The sequence below is a fragment of the Mauremys reevesii genome, linkage group 15 (assembly GCF_016161935.1).
Source record: "Mauremys reevesii isolate NIE-2019 linkage group 15, ASM1616193v1, whole genome shotgun sequence".
Taxonomy (NCBI): Eukaryota; Metazoa; Chordata; order Testudines; family Geoemydidae; genus Mauremys; species Mauremys reevesii.
The window spans coordinates 9902778-9922994 of NC_052637.1; the positions used below are offsets into that span (position 1 = coordinate 9902778).

The 20217-nt window shown below is 45.5% G+C and overlaps 1 protein-coding gene across 1 annotated transcript; it reads left to right on the forward strand.

The window, feature by feature from the left end:
• The first annotated feature begins 1561 nt into the window (after nucleotides 1-1561).
• Nucleotides 1562-2482, forward strand: LOC120383611 (olfactory receptor 14A16-like). The gene has a single exon (XM_039501764.1). The coding sequence runs from the start codon at nucleotides 1562-1564 to the stop codon at nucleotides 2480-2482; it is 921 nt and encodes a 306-aa protein (XP_039357698.1).
• Nucleotides 2483-20217: the final 17735 nt, after the last annotated feature.

A 20217-nucleotide genomic window follows, 5' to 3' on the forward strand; every position in this document is an offset into this window, starting at 1 on the left:
CTAGCATCAGCTTGTGTCTAGTTCTCAGTTTATTGTTTCTTCGGTCTATTACATTGCTGCAAGAGCAGTTGAGTCAAGTGGGTTACAGTAGTAGGTACTAAGAGCCTGGACTCCTGGGTTCTATCCCCAGCTCTGGAAAGAGACTGGGGTCTAGTGGGTAAGAGTAGCAGGGACTGAGAGCCAGGCCTCCTGAGTTTTATGTGTGGCTCTGAGAGGAAATTCAGTCCATGGTGGAGAGGAGAGGAGCCAGAACTGGGGGTTCTATTTCTGTCTCTAATAAGGAGTATGGCACAGGCACCCCTCATAGCTTGAAGCTGAGTGGTTAGGGCACTCTGCTGGCTTGTGACAAACTCAGGTTCAATTCTTCCCTCTGACTGATGATGAGAAGGGATTTGAATTCTCAATTTACAGGAGGGTGCCTGAGCCGCTAGGCTATGAGCTGTTCTGAAATGACTGTCTCAGTCTCTCCTCTTCAAGCTGCTCCACGTTGTATCAATAATTAAATAATCACTGGAGCAGGGACTTGAACTCTTCCAGACACCAGGTGAGTGACCCAAGTACCACGCTGGAGAATCATTCTCTCTCACATGCACTGGCCCAATGACTCTCCATTGTCATTCGCAGCAGTCATTCCTGATGGCAATGGAGAGTCACTGGGACAGAGGCTGAGATGCAGTCTGATGTAATGGTTAGAGGAGGGAACTGAGAGTTGAGACATGTCACTTGTGTTCCCAGCTCTGGGAGGGAGTTTAGTCCAGTGGGTAGAGCCAGAACTCCTCGCCTGTATTTCCAGCTCCGGGAGGGGTGTTAGATTTAGTGGGTTAGAGCAGATGGTGAACTGGGAGTCAGGACTCCTGGGTTCTCTTCCAAGCTCTGGGAAGGAGGTTAGTTGAGTGGACAGAGAAGCTGGAGGGGAGCCGAAACATTTGTCTTTCGCAATGAGCATGAGAATCAAGCTAGAACAGGGGGAGGGGCATCAGGACTCCTGAGCTGCATTCCTGTCTCTTGTTCACTGTGTAATTATGGCTGGGTTTGGTCACCTCCATGTGAGATGCTCCTCCCATTTAGAGCAGTATACATGTGGAGTAATTCCATGGCATGCAGTGAATTTACCCCACATTTGCAGCAGTGGCCCTGACAGCAGAATCTGGCCAGGCAGACCCCTGATTCCCCTCGGTAAATTGAGAATAGTAACATTTATACACCATTATCCAGAGTTTGCCCACCTCTGGGTGACAAAGGTATACAAATACCTCAAAACATTTGTTCCTAATTCTCCTCTCCATCACCTTGGTGTAAATTATGAGTAACTGCACTGGAGTCCATTGAGTTGATTCTATTTTCTCTCACCCCAGTGTAAATCAGGAGTAACTCCACTGGAGTCACTGGGACTGTTTCCTCCATCTTCATTCCCATATTACACCAATCTCCACAAGATAAGGGTCTGACTCAAGGAAATTAAGGTGGATGTCTCAAAAGGAGAGGTATTTTACTGATCTAATACTGGCCCTTGTTCTTGTCCCTCCCTCTGCAATCACCACACAATGTCCTGAGAAAGAAAATGTCCAACCAAACCACCTTGACCGAGTTCCTTCTCCTGGGATTCTCTGATGTTTGGGAGCTGAAGATTTTGCACGTTGTGGGGTTTCTAGTGCTTTACCTGGCAGCCCTAATGGGGAATCTTCTTATCTTCATGGCCATAGCCTTCGACCACCACCTTCACACCCCCATGTACTTCTTCCTGATGAATCTGTCACTCCTAGACCTTGGCTCCATCTCTGTCACTGTCCCCAAATCCATGGCCAACTCCCTCATGAACACCAGGTCCATTTCCTATGCTGGATGTGTTGCCCAAGTCTTTTTCCTCCTTTTCTTTTTCGGAGCGGATTTTTCCCTTCTCACCGTCATGGCATATGACCGATATGTTGCCATCTGCCAACCACTGCATTATGACACAATGATGAACAGCAGAGCTTGTGTCCAAATAGCAGCCAGTGCCTGGATCAGTGGAATTCTCTACTCTGTGCTACACACCGGGAACACATTTGCATTGACCTTCTGTGGAGGCAACATGGTGGATCAGTTCTTCTGTGAGATCCCCCAGCTACTCAAGCTTGCCTGCTCTAACTCATATCTGAGTGAAATTGGGGTTCTTGCCTTTAGTGTGTGTTTAGTCTTAGGCTGCTTTATTTTTATCACTGTGTCATATGTTCAGATCTTCAAATCAGTGCTGAGAATCCCCTCTGAGCAGGGCCGGCATAAAGCCTTCTCCACCTGCCTTCCTCACCTCACTGTCGCCTCCTTGTTTGTTTGCACTGGCATCTTTGCCTACTTGAAACCCACCTCCAACTCTCCATCTCCTCTAGATATTATGGCGACAGTTCTCTATTCTGTATTTACACCAATCATGAATCCAATTATTTACAGCTTGAGGAACAAAGAGATCAAAGCTGCCTTGAGGAGACTTAGCGGGTGTAGGTAAATCAGCAATAATTTTTGTTTTCGTTTTTCTCTAATTAAAGTTTGCTCACATAGAATATGTTCATTAATGTCAGGTATTTCTATGACCTTGCACTCAAACACATCTGATTTTTGCACCAATGCAAATCCAGATTAACTCCATTGATGTCACTGGCACTATGGTGATTTACACTAGTAGAAAATCTGGTCCAGTTTTGGATTTAAATGGGTGTAAATTGTGTGTGCAAATCAGACTTTCATTCTATGCCAAACAATACCCGTTGCACAGCTTCGCCACTACCACCTGTTCCATGGCCACTGAAAATAATGATGGGAGTTGTCTTGCTTCTGTATAAATTAGGAGTGGTTTAATTGGAACCAGAGGAGTCAGACTGGTGTAAGACTGGCATAGATGAGAAGACATTTGGGGTAGCTCTTCAACACATGTGTAATTCCATTGACTTTGGTGGAAGAAAAGCAATTTGCAGAATCTGTGAATCTGACCTACTGCCTCCAGTGGAACTGTATATCCATTGCCACCAGCTGGGGACTGGGCCCATTGTCTTATAAACCATCATTCATGGCCTAACCACTAGAGGAAGACAAGGAGCCAGACTATGTTAGCCTGGCTCACATGTACATTCGGGCGTGAGAGAGATGGAAAGACTGGCTAGAAATTACTGGAAGGTTTCTAACCACCAGCAGGGGGAGATTCTGGAGCAGTAGTTATGGGGGTCCAATGACTGAATTTGTTTGAAGAGAGATCTGGACACATGCCTGACTGGGATTGTACGAGGGGGCTGCTTGTGATGGTGGGGGGGCAGCCTCAACAGCCCTGGGTCTCACTTGCACATATGTCTTATGTTTCTAAAAGTTCATGCTTCAGGGTTTCGTCTGCCCACTGGCAGGTGTCAAGAAGGGATTCCTCTGTCCCAACCAGTGTATTCTGGGAGGCCTTTTTTTTAAATCTCTGAAGCATCAGGGCAGCCCTAGCTGGAGATAGGCCAATGGGTGGGATGTGCCAGTGCTCTGAGGTGTCACTGAGCCATTCTCTCTCACTCGGGAGCTTGGTTGGCTTGGTCTTGCCCACATGCTCTAACTGATCACCATGTGGGGGTCAGGAAGGAATTTCCTCCCCAGTCAGATTGGCAGGGACCTTGCGGGAGGTGGGGTCTGCATTCCTCTGCAGCCTGTGGTGTGGGTCACTTGCCAGGATTTTCTGGATATATCTCAATCATTTCCCTGCCATTGCAGGGGCTTTGGGCACTGGTGCCCCTTGGTTTCTCCTATTGTCTGCCAGTGGCACAGAACCGTCTAGTCTCTTGAGAGCTGTGACACTTTGGTCCAATTTCAGTGGTTGGGTTTCGTCTGTGGATGCCGGGTGGTGTTGGCGTAGAGCAGGTCAGACTGGATGATCTGGTCATTCCTTCTGGCCTTGAACTCTATGACTCTGTGAATTTATGGATGTTCATGGATGGGGAAGAGAAGAACGGGCCACACAGAGCATAAACTCCAGTATAGTCCATAGCATTGCATTAGTATATCTGTCTGTGTCTCCCTGTCGTCCTGGCTGAGGGAGGTGACTCTAGCTCAAATGAAGCCTTCGACTCTTGCAGCTGTGCAGTGTTGCTGTATAAACCCCACCCATGGGCAGTGCAGGCTATGAGGCCTCTCTGTGCCCCACCTAGAGGATAGGAGGCTGTCAGGCAGCCTGGCTGTTCAGCTCAAGCTGTAGAAACTTGTTCTTTGGGCCCTAGATGTCTCTGGTTGAGTCCCTCGGGTGCCAGCCTAGATTAGATGGTGACTCTCGCATATGCGGAAGTGGCCTGAGAACTTCAGGGGACCTTATTCCTGCACTAATCAGAGGCTGATATTGCCTGACAAGCTACTGCAGAACAACAATGGGAGTGAGACCTAAGGGGGAAGAATTCTTTAGAGAGAGGAGGAGCAGTTTTATTCCTGGATCATCTCAGCAATGCCCATTCCTAGTCTCTCTGCACTCTGGAGACCAAAGATGCATGGCATGGGCATGGGTGTGTGTGTTGCTTTCACCTCAGTTTGGTAGAGCTGGTCAAAGTAACTCATCAATGGAAAATGGTTTCCTCACCCTATTCGTGACAGATGTTGCTATGTTTTTAGCTGAGTTAAACAATCTGCCAATGGCTTGGAAAAATCTTGCCCCCCTGTTCCCTCGACTTGGTTGGCCATTGACACATTCCTAGAGTACCAGACATTCTGGTATTTCTGGGAAAGCTGAGGCTCCACCCTAGCTTGCGGGTCCCCACGAGCCAGTGTGAACTTGCATGCAACTCTTATCTGTGATACTGGACAAAACCACATCTGGTTTTGTCTCAGTATCAGACAGGGGACTAGCCACACAAAATGGGGATTATCCAGATTAAAACCAAATGTATGCCCAGCTACCCCAACCCGCCATGCTCTTCCCTCCCAAACAGCTTCTGCACAGATTCCTAGATACCTCCTTTGACAGTAATATGTTCCAACAAACTAGATGTCCTGCATAAAGTTCCAGAGGCGCTAGTGGTGGGTATATTGTCCAAGAGTGAACACCGTGGCTCCCTTCTGGAGTAGGGCCTAATGTAGTTAAAAGAGTCCTTGGGAACTTGCATTTAACTCCTCATGTCTCTTAGAAAATTGCAGCTCTAGTCTTAGACCAACCTCCTGTCCTCTCCCTAGACGTGACACCTCTGGGTTAGGTGTCAGACACACTGCCTTGGAGGAGTGCACTTGCTTTATAGGTGAACAGAAGGATTTAGTTCTCAAGGGCTCTCAGTTAAGGACCAAACTAGCAAGAGACTAAAAACAGGCTTTAGTTTAGAATTTTAAAGGTCCCTAGGAGATCGGGACCCTAGGTCTCATTAATGGAAATTTTTGCAGAATATTCATAGAATTTAAGGCCAGAAGGGATCATTAGCTCACCCAGTCTGAGTCTTCTGACCTCCTATAGATCACAGTCCATTTAGCATGTCTTGAGCCCAATAACTTATGTTTGAGGAATGCAAGAGAGGGTTTGGAATCCCCATCACTGGAGGGTTTTTTTGGAGAACAGGTTGGACAAGCACCTGTGAGGGCTGGTCTACATTCTTAGGAATGACAATTCTCCTATTGCGACAATGGAGAGCTATTTTCCAAGAGAAGAGTGAGGTTATATCTACACTACAAGCCAGGGGAGTGAGTCCCAGCTTGGGTCCATGTCCTTGAGATGCCTCAGTGAGAGCTAGCAGAAGAATAAATACTGTATAGTTATGGTAGCATGGGCAGCCATCCTGAGTAGATGACCCTGAGGTTCAGACAAGATACGTGTCATGACTAAGCTATGGTTCTGCCCATGCTACTGCGGCTGCACTGTGATTTATACTCATACATCTAGCCCTAGCTTGTAGTATAGCTGTAGCCTAAAAGAGTTTGGCTTGTTTAGCCAAAAAACAAACAAACAAAAAAACACTGGCTGAGAGGGGATGTGGTCACTCTCTATAAATAGATCAGGGGATAAACACCAGGGAGGGAGAAGAGCTAAAGGACAATGCTAGCACAGGAACTAATGAGGCTAAGCTGGCCATGAGTAAATTTAGGCTGGAGATGAGAAACAGATTTTTTCCCCAGCAGATGAGGGAGGGTCTGGGACAGACTCCCAGTAGGAGCAGGTGGAGACAAACAACCCAACTAGTATTAGCATGGGGCTGGATCAGTGTTTTATGGGGATAGTATGATGGAGTTGCCAGTAAACTCAGGTGATTGGATCCAATTACCAGAAGGCCTTTTCAGTTGTATGTTCTTATAACAAACAGCAGGCTCACAACTTGCATAGGAAATTAAACTTTGAAACCATCAGCACAGCCTGATGCCTCTTCCCAGGGAAACATGATATGGACACACCTTGCACTCTGAGTGCCAGCTCTCCTGTGATGATTCCACACCAAGTTGTGTGCACAGATTTCCTGCTACTTGCTTACAGATGGATTTATGGACCTGATACCTGCTGCACTTGTGTCTCTGTGTAATGATGGGCTAGGAGCATCCCTCTGTTACTGCTACAGTTTATCATTTACTTCTGTACCTTTACCTCTGTGCTGTGTGTGTCAACGGCAGTCAGGAGACTTGAATTCTAGTCCTGTCTTTGCCACTGACCTGCTGTGTGACCTTGGACCTATCACTTCCCCTTTCTGTGTCTCTGTTTCCCCTTTCCTTTTCTCTGCCTTCTCTGCTAGGACTGTGATCTCAGTTAAGGAGGGTCTGTGCTTTACTATGTGTATGTTCTGTGCACCTGTTTACAGCACTGATGTTTAGTTGGCATCAGTGTGGGACAGAGGATATGGGGCTAAAGTAGAAGATCTGGGTTCAATCCCATTGACCTCCTCTATATCCTTGGGCAGGGTCAAAATAGACAGGCTTTAGGTGGCTGGTTTGACTCTGACTCTGAGTTAGAGGTGCTAGTGTGTACAAAACACAGTCTGCAGGCATTGCTCATTTTTTACCTGCCTCTAACTATTCTTTTGAAACAGAAATAAACATGGTTGCAATAGAACAAAAGGGTTTGAAATTGATTTATTATTTAAAGGTATTAATGTTTCCCACCTTTGCTTAAAGCTCAGTTTCCAAATAGAGGCGGTCAGAGATTTTCCATCCACTTATTCTTCAAAAATGGGATTTTCAATTCATCAGAAAATGTCCAGGGAAAACATCTGCTGTTCTTGAAAAAAATCTCCTCCCCCTTTTTTTTTTCCCCAACTGAAATCTCCAATTTTATTTTGTTTAGAACTTAATATTTTCAATTTTCATCAGCTTTTAGTTGAAAATAAATTTGTTTTTGATTGCCAAATCCTGAATTTTTTTCTGATTTTGGGTTTCTGATGCAGTCAAAATTTTGCATTTTTTTCCTAGATGTATGACTAAAGTGATAGCTAAAGCCTTAAAGAGTTCAAATTGTGATTTAAATTTAAGGCCTTACATTTGCTCCGCATATTAATCCCCAAATATATTTCATTGAAATAGTGAATTTACTGTGCTGGTCCCTGTGGATTGTCCCCCATAGTGGGATGTGTTCGATCCTCCAGCACCAGGGTTCTTTGGTCATTATTTCTCTATCTCTATCATCCCTACCACTGTAGTATATAGAAGAGAAAGACACTGCTATGTAAGAGCCCTTTCACCCCTCATTTATAGGTGCTGGAACTATGGGTGGTGGGGGTACTGCCTCATCCCCTGGCTTGAAGTAGTAATAACACCCCAAATACATGGTTTCCGCCTTCAGTACTCCAGTACAGTATGAAAATTGTTCCAGCACCACTGCCTCTCACCCTGAGAATGAACTGACTGAACTAGATTCAAACCTGTTGCTCACTGTAGCTGATTTTGAACTTCACAGACACTAGAGGACTGATGCTGTAGAAGGCTGTCTATTAATGTCTATTTCCTAAGGGCTTGCGGGGACTCACTCCCTGAAGCCCAGCACAGCTCAGAAGCTGAGGCCCAGAGGCAAAAAATTCATAAACTAATACATTTCAAGCCAAAAGGTGCCATTATGATCTCCTAGTCTGACTCTTCATGGCACAGGACCTTGGATCTCCCCCAGGATAACTTGACTCCAGCCCATCTTCTAATCTGTGAGCCAGGATTACAAAGGGATTTAGGCACCTAAAGATGGAGACAGGCATCTAAAGGGATTTATCAAAGCTCCTAAGTGAGCTAGATGGCTAAGTCCCAAGGACATTCAATGGGAGTTAGATGCCTAACCTGCTTATCAGAGTTGGAAGGGACCTCAGGAGGTCATGTAGTCCAACTCCCTGCTCAAAACAGGACCAATCCCAAACTAAATCATCCAGGTTTTGTCAAGCCTGACGTTAAAAACCTCTGAGGAAGGAGACTCCACCACCTCCCTAGGTAACCCATTCCAGTGCTTCACCACCCTTCTAGTGAAAAAGTTTTTCCTAATATCCAACCTAAACCTCCCACACTGCAACTTGAGACCAGTATGCCTTATTCTGTCATCCGGTACCACTGAGAACAGTCTAGATCCATCTTCTATGGAACCCCCTTTCAGGTAGTTGAAAGCAGCTATCAAATCCCCCCTCATTCTTCTCTTCTGAAGACAAAATAATCCCAGTTTCCTGAGCCTCTCCTCATAAATCATGTGCTCCAGCCCCCTAATCATTTTTGTTGCCCTCCACTGGACTCTTTCCAATTTTTCCACATCCTTCTTGTAGTGTGGGGCCCAAAACTGGACACAGTACTCCAAATGAGGCCTCACCAATGTTGAAAAGAAAGGAATGGTCACATCCCTCGATCTGCTGGTAATGCCCCTACTTATACAGTCCAATGCCATTCACCGTCTTGGCAACAAGGGCTCACTGTTGACTCATATCCAGCTTCTCGTCCACTGTTATCCCTAGGTCCTTTTCTGCAGAACTGCTTCTAAGCCATTCGGTCCCTAATCTGTAACAGTGAATGGGATTTTTCCATCCTAAGTGCAGGACTAAGCACTTGTCCTTGTTGAACCTCATCAGATTTATTTTGGCTCAGTCCTCTAATTTTGTCTAGGTCCCCTTGTTTCCTATCCCTACCCTCCAGCGTATCTACCACTCCTCCTCCCAGTTTAGTGTTGTCACAGAGTGCGGGGGAGTCAGGGCCCTGTACCTCCGGCTTCCTGCGATTCACCATGACTCTCAGCCAGCCAGTAAAGCAGAAGGTTTATTTAGACAACAAGAACACAGGTTTTGCAGGCACAGATAACAGGATCCTCCCCAGTTAGGTCCATCTTGGGGTCCCAGGAGCACCACAGCCCCCTTTGGGAGGTCAGAGCCCTGTCTCAGCTTCCCTCCATTCCCCAGCCACCTCCTGGAAACCCTTCTCACTCTCCAGCCCTTTGTACAGCTTCCCGGGCAGAGGTGTCACCTGGCCTCTCCCCCTTCCTTGGTTCTCACGTTACATGCTTAGGTATCCTCTCTACAGCCAGTCTCCCATCCCCCAGTGCAGATCCTCCTCCCTCAGCATTCACAGACCACAGTAAGGACAGTCCCAGTTCGTCACAAGTGTCATCTGCAAACTTGCTGAGAATGCAATCCATGCCATACTCCAGATCATTTATGAAAATATTGAACAAAACCAGGCCTGGGACTGACCCTTGGGGCACTCCTCTTGATAAAGGCTGCCAACTAGACATGGAGCCATTGATCACTGCCCATTGAGCCCAATGATCTAGCCAGCTTTCTATCCACCTTATAGTCCAATCATCCGGCCCATACTTCTTTAACTTGCTGTCAAGAATACTGTGGGAAGATAAATCCCACTAGGTACCTATCACCTTCTCTATGTGCCTAAAGCCCTTTGTAATAGTAGCCCTGCATCTAACTTGATAACTTCCAAGGTCTGCACTTCTTTTGAATTTCAGACAGATGAAGGATGGAATTTGAAAAGGAACCTAAGGGAGTAAGGCATGTACATCTTGGGCACCTAACTCCCTTAGACTCCCTTGAGAATCCCAGCCTCAAATGTTAACAAGTACAGCCACGCAACAGGAGTTAGATGTGATCAAGACACTAGAGCTCCTGTGATCTAGTTCCAGATAGTCAACTGAGGTCCTGCACACTGTGCCTCAGTTTCTCCAACTGTATCCTAGGAGTTAATTACTGAGCATTGATAGGTCATTTGCAATGAATCATTTATTTAGACCTGACCCACAATTTATTTTCTCCATGTTGACACTTACAGACTGTGATCAAGTCATCCCTGTATGTTCTCTTTGTTAAGCTAGCTGTTAATTTATTTATTTATTTTTATGGAAAATTGGGTTTTCAGTTAAACAGTTTTTTCCTCATAATCTGTCTGCTTCCCTGGAAAAAAATATCATCCTTGGAAAGAAAGAAATGCTTTGTTTTCAGCTTCAAATTTCCAGTTTACATGCGTTTATTTAATTTAATGTATTTATTTATTTTTTACTGCCAAAATCTGTTGGTTTATGGTGAAAATTCAAAATTTTCCAGAGAGGAAAAAAAATTCTGGCCAGCAGCAGTTGTTTTAATTAACTTGACACTAAAAGTCTAAAAGAGTTCAGATTGTCATTTCACATTTATGTTCTTAAATTTCCCCTGTATAATTAATCCCTCCAAAATATGTAACTGAAATAGCAAACTTACTGTGCTGGTCTATGTGGAATTTGTCTCAGCTTCGATTCTCAGGCATCGGAATTGTTTGGGCATTATCTATCTATCTATCTATCTATCTATCTATCTATCTATCTATCTATCACTGTCTTATACAGAAGCCGTTGTCATGTCCCTTCGCTAGATGTCTTGAGTTACTGGGTCTCTCTACTGTTACTAGCAGACAGGGATCTACTCCACAGATGAGGGCTCCCTGCTCCCCTCCTAGGGCAGCAATGGCTGAGTGATTATGGACTGAAAGCCTCTCCCAGCTCTAGAGCTGATCCTGGCTTGTGCAAGCTTCAGAGATGGTCACAGCCCAGGATGTACTGGGCCAGGGGCTAAATAGCTGAATCAAGTTTCCAGGGCTTTGACCCCAGCTCTGATCTCAGCTCTGAGCAAACTGCCCTGACAACCTGCCCTAGCTGAGCCTAACCCCCCAGAGGGGGAACAGCACCTGCCCTGGATCTCACACAATGGCAGCATCCCTGGAAGGACCCTTGGCTAAAAACAAGGAAGGGCTGAGGCTTAAAGTTTGTGGCTGGGGTTTTCAGAAAAAAATATATATTTATAGCACAGACATGTGACCTACAATAGCTAAGAGCCTAGTGACACCAGAACCTCAGTTGTCCTGCAATGGCCTGTCCCTTTATTAACTCCACATAATTACCTCTGGGGGAGCTCAGGCAGCCCGGGCTGTTTGTCATTGGTCACTAAGAGGTACGCAGAAGCAAAGATTAAAAAGTACAGGCCTGTTCCTGAGCAGGTGTAAATTGATAAAGTTCCATTGACTTCTGAGTAACCAGGCTATTGACAGCTGGTGGAGATCTGACCTTCGAAACAGGTTCAAATCCATATTCTTTGCCTGTGAAACTGAACTGAAGATGGGGTAAAAGTTCATAGAATCATAGAATCAGACCTTCAGATCAGAAGGGACCATTATGATCATAAGAACATAAGAACATAAGAAAGGCCGTACCGGGTCAGACCAAAGGTCCATCTAGCCCAGTATCTGTCTACCGACAGTGGCCAATGCCAGGTGCCCCTGAGGGAGTGAACCTAACAGGCAATGATCAAATGATCTCTCTCCTGCCATCCATCTCCATCCTCTGACGAACAGAGGCTAGGGACACCATTCTTACCCATCCTGGCTAATAGCCATTTATGGACTTAGCCACCATGAATTTATCCAGTCCCCTTTTAAACATTGTTATAGTCCTAACCTTCACAACCTCCTCAGGTAAGGAGTTCCACAAGTTGACTGTGCGCTGCGTGAAGAAGAACTTCCTTTTATTTGTTTTAAACCTGCTGCCTATTAATTTCATTTGGTGACCCCTAGTTCTTGTATTATGGGAATAAGTAAATAACTTTTCCTTATCCACTTTCTCAACATCACTCATAATTTTATATACCTCTATCATGTCCCCCCTTAGTCTTCTCTTTTCCAAACTGAAGAGTCCTAGCCTCTTTAATCTTTCCTCATATGGGACCTTCTCTAAACCCCTAATCATTTTAGTTGCTCTTTTCTGAACCTTTTCTAGTGCTAGAATATCTTTTTTGAGGTGAGGAGACCACATCTGTACACAGTATTCGAGAAATGAGGGAAATGGCCATGGATTTGGGAATGGTGACAGAGAGGGAGCTTAGTTCCAGAATCACTCCTGGGCAAGAAAATGGGAGGGTGGTGTTATGCAATGAGACTCTCAAACACAGCAACAAACATAAGTGCAAGAGTGTAATAAGAAAAGCCAAAGAGGTGTTTGAAGAACGGCTAGCCAAAAACTCCAAAGGTAATAACAAAATGTTTTTTTAAGTACATCAGAAGCAGGAAGCCTGCTAAACAACCAGTGGGGCCCCTTGACGATCGAAATACAAAAGGAGCGCTTAAAGATGATAAAGTCATTGCAGAGAAACTAAATGGATTCTTTGCTTCAGTCTTCACGGCTGAGGATGTAAGGAAGATTCCCAAACCTGAGCTGGCTTTTGTAGGTGACAAATCTGAGGAACTGTCACAGATTGAAGTGTCACTAGAGGAGGTTTTGGAATTAATTGATAATCTCAACATTAACAAGTCACCGGGACCAGATGGCATTCACCCAAGAGTTCTGAAAGAACTCAAATGTGAAGTTGCGGAACTATTAACTAAGGTTTGTAACCTGTCCTTTAAATCAGCTTCAGTACCCAGTGACTGGAAGTTAGCTAATGTAACGCCAATATTTAAAAAGGGCTCTAGAGGTGACCCCGGCAATTACAGACCGGTAAGTCTAACGTCGGTACCGAGCAAATTAGTCGAAACAATAGTTAAGAATAAAATTGTCAGACACATAGAACAACAAACTGTTGAGCAATAGTCAACATGGTTTCTGTAAAGGGAAATCTTGTCTTACTAATCTATTAGAGTTCTTTGAAGGGGTCAAACAAACATGTGGACAAGGGGGATCCGGATTGCCAGAAAGCCTTTGACAAGGTCCCTCACCAAAGGCTCTTACGTAAATTAAGCTGTCATGGGATAAAAGGGAAGGTCCTTTCATGGATTGAGAACTGGTTAAAGGGCAGGGAACAAAGTGTAGGAATAAATGGTAAATTCTCAGAATGAAGAGGGGTAACTAGTGGTGTTCCCCAAGGGTCAGTCCTAGGACCAATCCTATTCAATTTATTCATAAATGTTCTGGAGAAAGGGGTAAACAGGGAGGTGGCAAAGTTTGCAGATGATACTAAACTACTCAAGATAGATAAGACCAAAGCAGATTGTGAAGAAATTCAAAAAGATCTCACAAAACTAAGTGATTGGGCAACAAAATGGCAAATGAAATTTAATGTGGCTAAATGTAAAGTGATGCACATTGAAAAAAATAACCCCAACTATACATACAATATGATAGGGGCTAATTTAGCTACAAAGAGTCAGGAAAAAGATCTTGGAGTCATCGTGGATAGTTCTCTGAAGATGTCCACGCAGTGTGCAGAGGCGGTCAAAAAAGCAAAAAGGATGTTAGGAATCATTAAAAGGGGATAGAGAATAAGAGTGAGACTATATTATTGCCCTTATATAAATCCATGGTACGCCCACATCTCAAATACTGTGTACAGATGTGGTCTCCTCACTTCAAAAAAGATATTCTAGCACTAGAAAAGGTTCAGAAAAGGGCAACTAAAATGATTAAGGGTTTGGAGAGGGTCCCATACGAGGAAAGATTAAAGAGGCTAGGACTCTTCAGCTTGGAAAAGAGAAGACTAAGGGGGGGATATGATAGCGGTATATAAAATCATGAGTGATGTCGAGAAAGTGGATAAGGAAAAGTTATTTACTTATTCCCATAATACAAGAACTAGGGGTCACCAAATGAAATTAATAGGCAGCAGGTTTAAAACAAATAAAAGGAAGTTCTTCACGCAGCGCACAGTCAACTTGTGGAACTCTTTACCTGAGGAGGTTGTGAAGGCTAGGACTATAACAATGTTTAAAAGGGAACTGGATAAATTCATAGTTGTTAAGTCCATTAATGGCTATTAGCCAGGATGGGTAAGGAATGGTGTCCCTAGCCTCTGTTCGTCAGAGGATGGAGATGGATGGCAGGAGAAAGATCACTTGATCATTGCCTGTTAGGTTCACTCCCTCTGGGGCACCTGGCATTGGCCACTGTCAGTAGACAGATACTGGGCTAGATGGACTGTAAGGGTCCCCCTGTTGGCTGAGGGGTCGCTCTTCGCCCGCTGGGCGCCTGGGGACCAGGCCACCCCCCTACACATGGGTAGTACCATCTAGGCGCCCACAAAGCCCAAGCCCTAGCTCAGGGCGGGGCAGCAAACACAAGTACAAGGCTCAGACCCTCAGTTCAGGGTAAGTCTATAAAGCCCTCCCAAGGGGAGGGGGGAGTCTGCCACCCAAGGAGTGGGTGGCAGGGGGGACGCAGGCCCTCCCACACCACTGCATCCCAGCCAGTCAGTGGGGATCCAGGCCGCAACACACTGACATGGGCTCGGGTGTGTCTGCAGACTGACGGGGGTCGGCTACCCACGGGCTACTTCCAGTTCCCCCCTCCTCAGGTACCTGAGTCGTCGTGGCTTTGGCAGAGGGGTCCACCACCATCGGCTCCTCAGGGTATGGGTGCATGGGTGGGTGCAGCGGTTCCTCGGGGTTGGTGGCCACGGTCCGGCTCGACTCTTCCTCGGGGTAGCAGGAGTGGGGCAGGCTTGGCCAGTCTTCCTCTGGGTAGCGGGAGCGGGGTAGGCTCGGCCAGTCCCCCTCGGAGTAGCGGGAGCGGGGTAGGCACGGCCAGTCCTCCTCTGGGTAGTGGGTGAGGGGGAGGCTGGGTCGGCTGCTGCCTTCTGTGGCCTCCCCAGCGGGAGCTCGGTCGTGGACGTCCGGCCTCGCTGACCGCCGGGGCCTCACTGAGCCCGGAGGGCCTGCCTTTGCACTTCCGGGTCGGGGCTTGACCCTTTCCTGGGGGGGCCCAGAACCCCGGGGCTCCGCCCAGTCTGGCCTCCGGCTGGGCTCTTCGCCCTCTGGGGCCCCTGTGGGCCAGGCCGCCTCACTACATGGACCTTTGGTCTGACCCGGTACGGCCATTCTTATTTTCTTATATAAGAAGACATCACTGATATTCAGTTGGGCCATTCATACCAACAGAAGCTGAAGATCAGCTACAGAAAAAACTATTTCACCCTGAATTCCTCCCAAGTTCTGTTAGCTAAAGATCACATCTCTGTGCTATAAATACATATTTATTCTTGCAACCCACTTGGGACACTCCCTAGGCCTCAGTCCTACCTGTTTTTTACCCAGCGCCTGTCCTGCCATCAGGTGAGGTCCAGGACAGGCGCTGTTTCCCCTCTTTGGAGTTTGGGCCAACTAGGGCATGTTGTCAGGATGGTTTGTGAAATCCTCCAACTCCTCAAACTCTCCTGCTCTAATTTGGACTTCACTGAAACTGCAGTTCTTGCCTGTAGTGTGTCCTTAGCCTTCATCTGTTTTGTTTTAATAATTGTTTCATATGGTCAGATCTTCAAAACAGTTCTGAGAATCCCCTCTGAGCAGGGCCGGCATAAAGCCTTCTCCACCTGCCTCCCTCACCTCACAGTAGTCTATGTGTTTGTTTCCACTGGCATCTTTGCCTACATTAAACCCACCTCCTGCTCAACATCAGGTCTGGATCTCCTGGTGGCTGTTCTCTACTCCATGGCACCACCAATGATGATTCAAGTCATCTATAGGCTGAGGAACAAGGAGATCAGAGCTGCCCTTTGGAAAATGATTGAGTCAAGGCTATTCTCCGAAAAATAAAAGGGCCATATTTCTCCCATGATCATTGTCTCATCCTGTGTTTCTTTATAAATATAATCAAATGAAGACATTATTGTTTCCATAAGAACCCAGCGTGCAATCCATTTATGCACAATGAGGTATTTACACTGGCAAATATTCAAACACCTCTGTGGAAGCAGGGAAAGAAAGAGAGGGTTTAAGTGCAGCCATTTAAGTGTCAGAGACAGAGCAACTGTTGAGCTAAGTCTTAGCCTAATATTGTGAGACCGTAGAAGCAGGACTCACATCAGAAGTGAATGAGAAACAGCAAAATAGTCAGTGTGACCCAGCCTTGAGATGATGTTTTGAGAAGAGAAAGTGAGAAAATACTGGAATAGATAGTAAATAGCCTAAATAAAATGCAGATGTTTTAATTAATGCACGTCACAAAGAGGTATAAATGCTTGTGTGATTTTGCTGGTACTTTGGAGAAACTGAGGCAGAGATACTCTCGGCCAGCTGTATTCTTCCCTTGCAATTGCTTGAATAAAGCTCTGTCTGATTGATGCTTCCAACCTGAGTGTGGAGTTTGTTTCTTCCACAATATTTGGTGCCATGAGTCTTGGAGTGTTGCTTGGTGCACCTTACGCCCTGACCATCTTTGGTGCATCCAGGACGTCTGGCTGGTTGCACCATGGATGCTTTTGCCCTATCTTGCCCACCCTCATCATGGGGTGTCACATGTGAGCAAAGGGGGGATGCTTGCTGCAGTGGGACGTGATTGGTATACCCCAGGTTTTCCTTCTGTGGTCCAGCTCTACTGCCAACAATGTTCAATATTCCAGCAACACAATGTTGGTAAATCTGTTATAACCAGACAAGCAGCCCATCCTCACCCCCCAGCCCCTCCATTTGGACTGTTTGTAAATATTCAGATTGATTTTATTCAAATATCTAAATGTTGTAATTATGAATATGTATTACTATTAGTTCTTATTTTTTCTTTTCAAGCTGGGTTGAGGTGTTCCCCTGCAGGAGGGCAGATGCCAAGTTTGTTGTGAAAATTTTGCTCAGACTTTTTACCGAGATTTGGTATACCTGTGTGTATCAACAGTGACCATGGCACTCATTTTACTGGACAGATTGTAAAAGAATTATGTGCAGCCTTGCAGATTCAACACAACATCCACTGCCCTCACCATCCACAATCTCCTGGGACAGCGGAACATCACAATGGGATTCTGAAAAACAAAATGGCTAAAATTTGTGCAGAGACAAACCTCAAATGGCCAGATGCTTTGCTGTTAGCACTGATGAGCATAAGGGCCACTCCCCGCCAAAAGACTGGTCTAAGCCCACATGGGTTTTTGACAGGGCGCCTGATGCAACTTCCAGTAGCTCCCCCACTGGTCCTTGCTCAGATGGACACTCATTTGATGGATGATATGATGCTTAATTACTGCCAGGCACTAATAAAATGTGCTAAGCCTTTTTACTGACAGGTGAAAGAAGCATTACCCAAGAACCCTGAACAGCCCTGCCACTCCTTGGAACCAGGAGATTGGGTCTACGTAAAGGTCCACCAGCGAAAGACTGCTTTGGCTCCATGCTGGAGAGGCCTTTACCAAGTCCTGCTGACTACCAACACTGCTGTGAAGTGCCAAGGACTGACTGCCTGGACCCACGCTTTTTACTGCAAAAAGACCCTTCCACCTCAAGATGATTCTACATCAATTTCTAGTCAGCTTGTTTCTACTTCTGGTACTTCTGTTCCTCCTCCTGAACGGCAGGAGAAAAGGACAAGGTGAAGTGCTAGTAACCTCTCCCTTGTCCACTGATGAAATCATTGTGTCATCAGTATTTGCTAAAGAAACCACAGCATGACAGGGTGATGTGCTGGTAACCTCTCCCCTGTATGATGCTTGTCAGAATCTACCCTCACTTGAAACTGGGGGGTTTCTAAGTGAGGATCCGCATGACTTCCCCCACCCCAAAATCCTAGGGTAGGTCTCCCCTTTTGCTGCCACCACCCGGTCAATTTTGTGGGCCGGGACACCCCTGTTTCCCCCCTGTCTCCCTTCAAAGACACTCCCTGGGAACACAGATCAATTCACAGAGGAGGAACCTTCCCCCTCCCCCCTCTTCCCTCTCTCCAGCCTGCTCCGGAGAGAGAGATACCTTGATTCAAACTCCTTGAATCTCACACACAGGAGGAACTGTCTCTTCCCCCCCTCACCTTCCCCTGAATTTCCACAGAAGAAGGAATTAACCAGGTCCAAAGAAAAGAAAAGAATTTATTAAGAGAACAAAAAGAAAATACAGAATCTCTATGAGCCCAAGCTGGACACTCATAGGGTATAACCTTATCAATCTCTGGAGAGAATCCCCTCTCCCCCTTTCTTTCTCAGTGAAAGCAAAGTAACAGCAAACAGGAATAAAGCATTTCCTTTAGCAAACACACAATTGCAAATGTAGAAAACAAATCATAAGACTAATTCGCCTTTCTAATTAATACTCACTATTAATTAGTAGAAACTACTCCAGGAGAACTTGGAGACATGACTGGCCTTTCTTAGATTCAAAAAGAGAACTAACAAAGAACACAGACAAAGGCTTCCCTCCACAGAGATTTGAAATTATCTCGTCTCTGATTGGTCCTTTGGTCAGGTGGTTACCAGGTACTGCATGTTAACCCTTTACAGGTAAAACAGACTTTAACCCTTAACTATCTGTTTATGACAATGCTACACCACAAATGTTCCAGGAAAGAAGAAAAAGAAATGCTTGCTCCACTGAACCTGCCAAGGCCCAGGAGTTCCTGAATACAAAGGACATTAAGAACTGGTCCTGGTGGAAGAGACGGAAAATTGTACACTGATAAGGAGGAAGTTGTGGAATCTTTTCTTGGGAATGTGGTACTACTTGGTATTTGGGGTTTCTCCCGGGGGCTGCACAGCGCGCTGTTGGCAAGAACCTTGGGAATGTACTGCCCTCCCTAATTGGCTTTCAGATAAGGAATACCAAAAGCGCCTTGTTGCCACAATCACTATCCCTGCCATTACCACTACCATTGCCACCCCTGTAATATATCCAGACATAGACAATACTATCTATTCTGATGAAACCCAATGGCCAAAGCCTTCACATGTTAGTGACGTTATTTAAGTATTGTTTGGAACAAAATATTTTTTAAGGTTCAGGACATGTCATATGAGCAAACAATTGGATGGAGAACAAATAGATCAGTACAAACAGAAGTATATGATATTACCACAAATAACTCTAGAGAATTTGAAATGAGATAGATGAGTTTTATGAAGGGGTTGATATGATGGCCATTCCATGGGTTTGTAGTGTATTTGGAGAAAGGGGCCTTTGTTGTTATTTAGTTACCCAGTTAGTAAATAACCAGACCCATACTCAGAGAGTATGTTCTGCCACTGGAAATTTTACCTGTACTGAAATTATCCCAGTAACTAATAATTTTACCTGTACCATCTTCCAATATTCTCCTTCTTATGCTATTGATGTTAATGCCTCTCGAAAGTATTTGAAAATAGTTAAACAACAGATGTGGTATAATTCTATCCCCAAAACAGATATACTAGGACATTGAATAACCATAATTAATGCCACATTAGGGACTGTGAAATTGACCCTGCCCCTATCCAGCTTTCAAATCACTTCCGTAAATCCAGATTTCTCCAAGGGGACTGCTATCCGGCTAGATCAGCAAAGAGCATAGGTCTCTTCTAGGAAGAAAAGAGGCTTAGCTGGACACTTATGGGATGGTGCAAATAGTGCAGCAGCAATTTGGAATATTCTGAAAGGCCAACAACATGATGAGAAATTAGGACAACTACAGAAAGCTGCTGGTCTTATTACTGAAGCACAGCTGACCCAGGTGCAAGCTGGAGTTGGTGAATTACATGTTATTTCTGCCCTTAGTTCGATGACCCAGGAGCTGTTGACAGAGATGGTATTGAAGGTCAGTGAGGCAGGAAATTGCAGTGGGATCTAGCATGTTCAGAGATGCAGGATTTCCTGAATGACCAGCTAATGGCTATTCAGAATGATCTTGAGCATTAGCCTTGGCCCACTGCCCTTACTACTACTTCAGGAGTACCAACTGATTTGTGGCTATGGAGATATACTTGGAGATTTTCAGGATGGAGTTGCAAGTACTTCTTCCAAGCATATTGGCCGGTAGGAGGGGTGTGGGCTCCTACATACCAAATCCTACCAGGTCCATGGGGAGGATGCAGGTGGGACTGGATTATTCACTGTGACATCTGGGACTTGAACTCTGTGTAATTAGGTCTTTATCTCTTTTCTTCTCTGTGTGTATTATAT

Coding starts and splice junctions, on each gene's coding strand:
- LOC120383611 (XM_039501764.1), top strand. CDS start 1,562: ATGTCCAACCAAACCACCTTGACCGAGTTCCTTCTCCTGGGATTCTCT.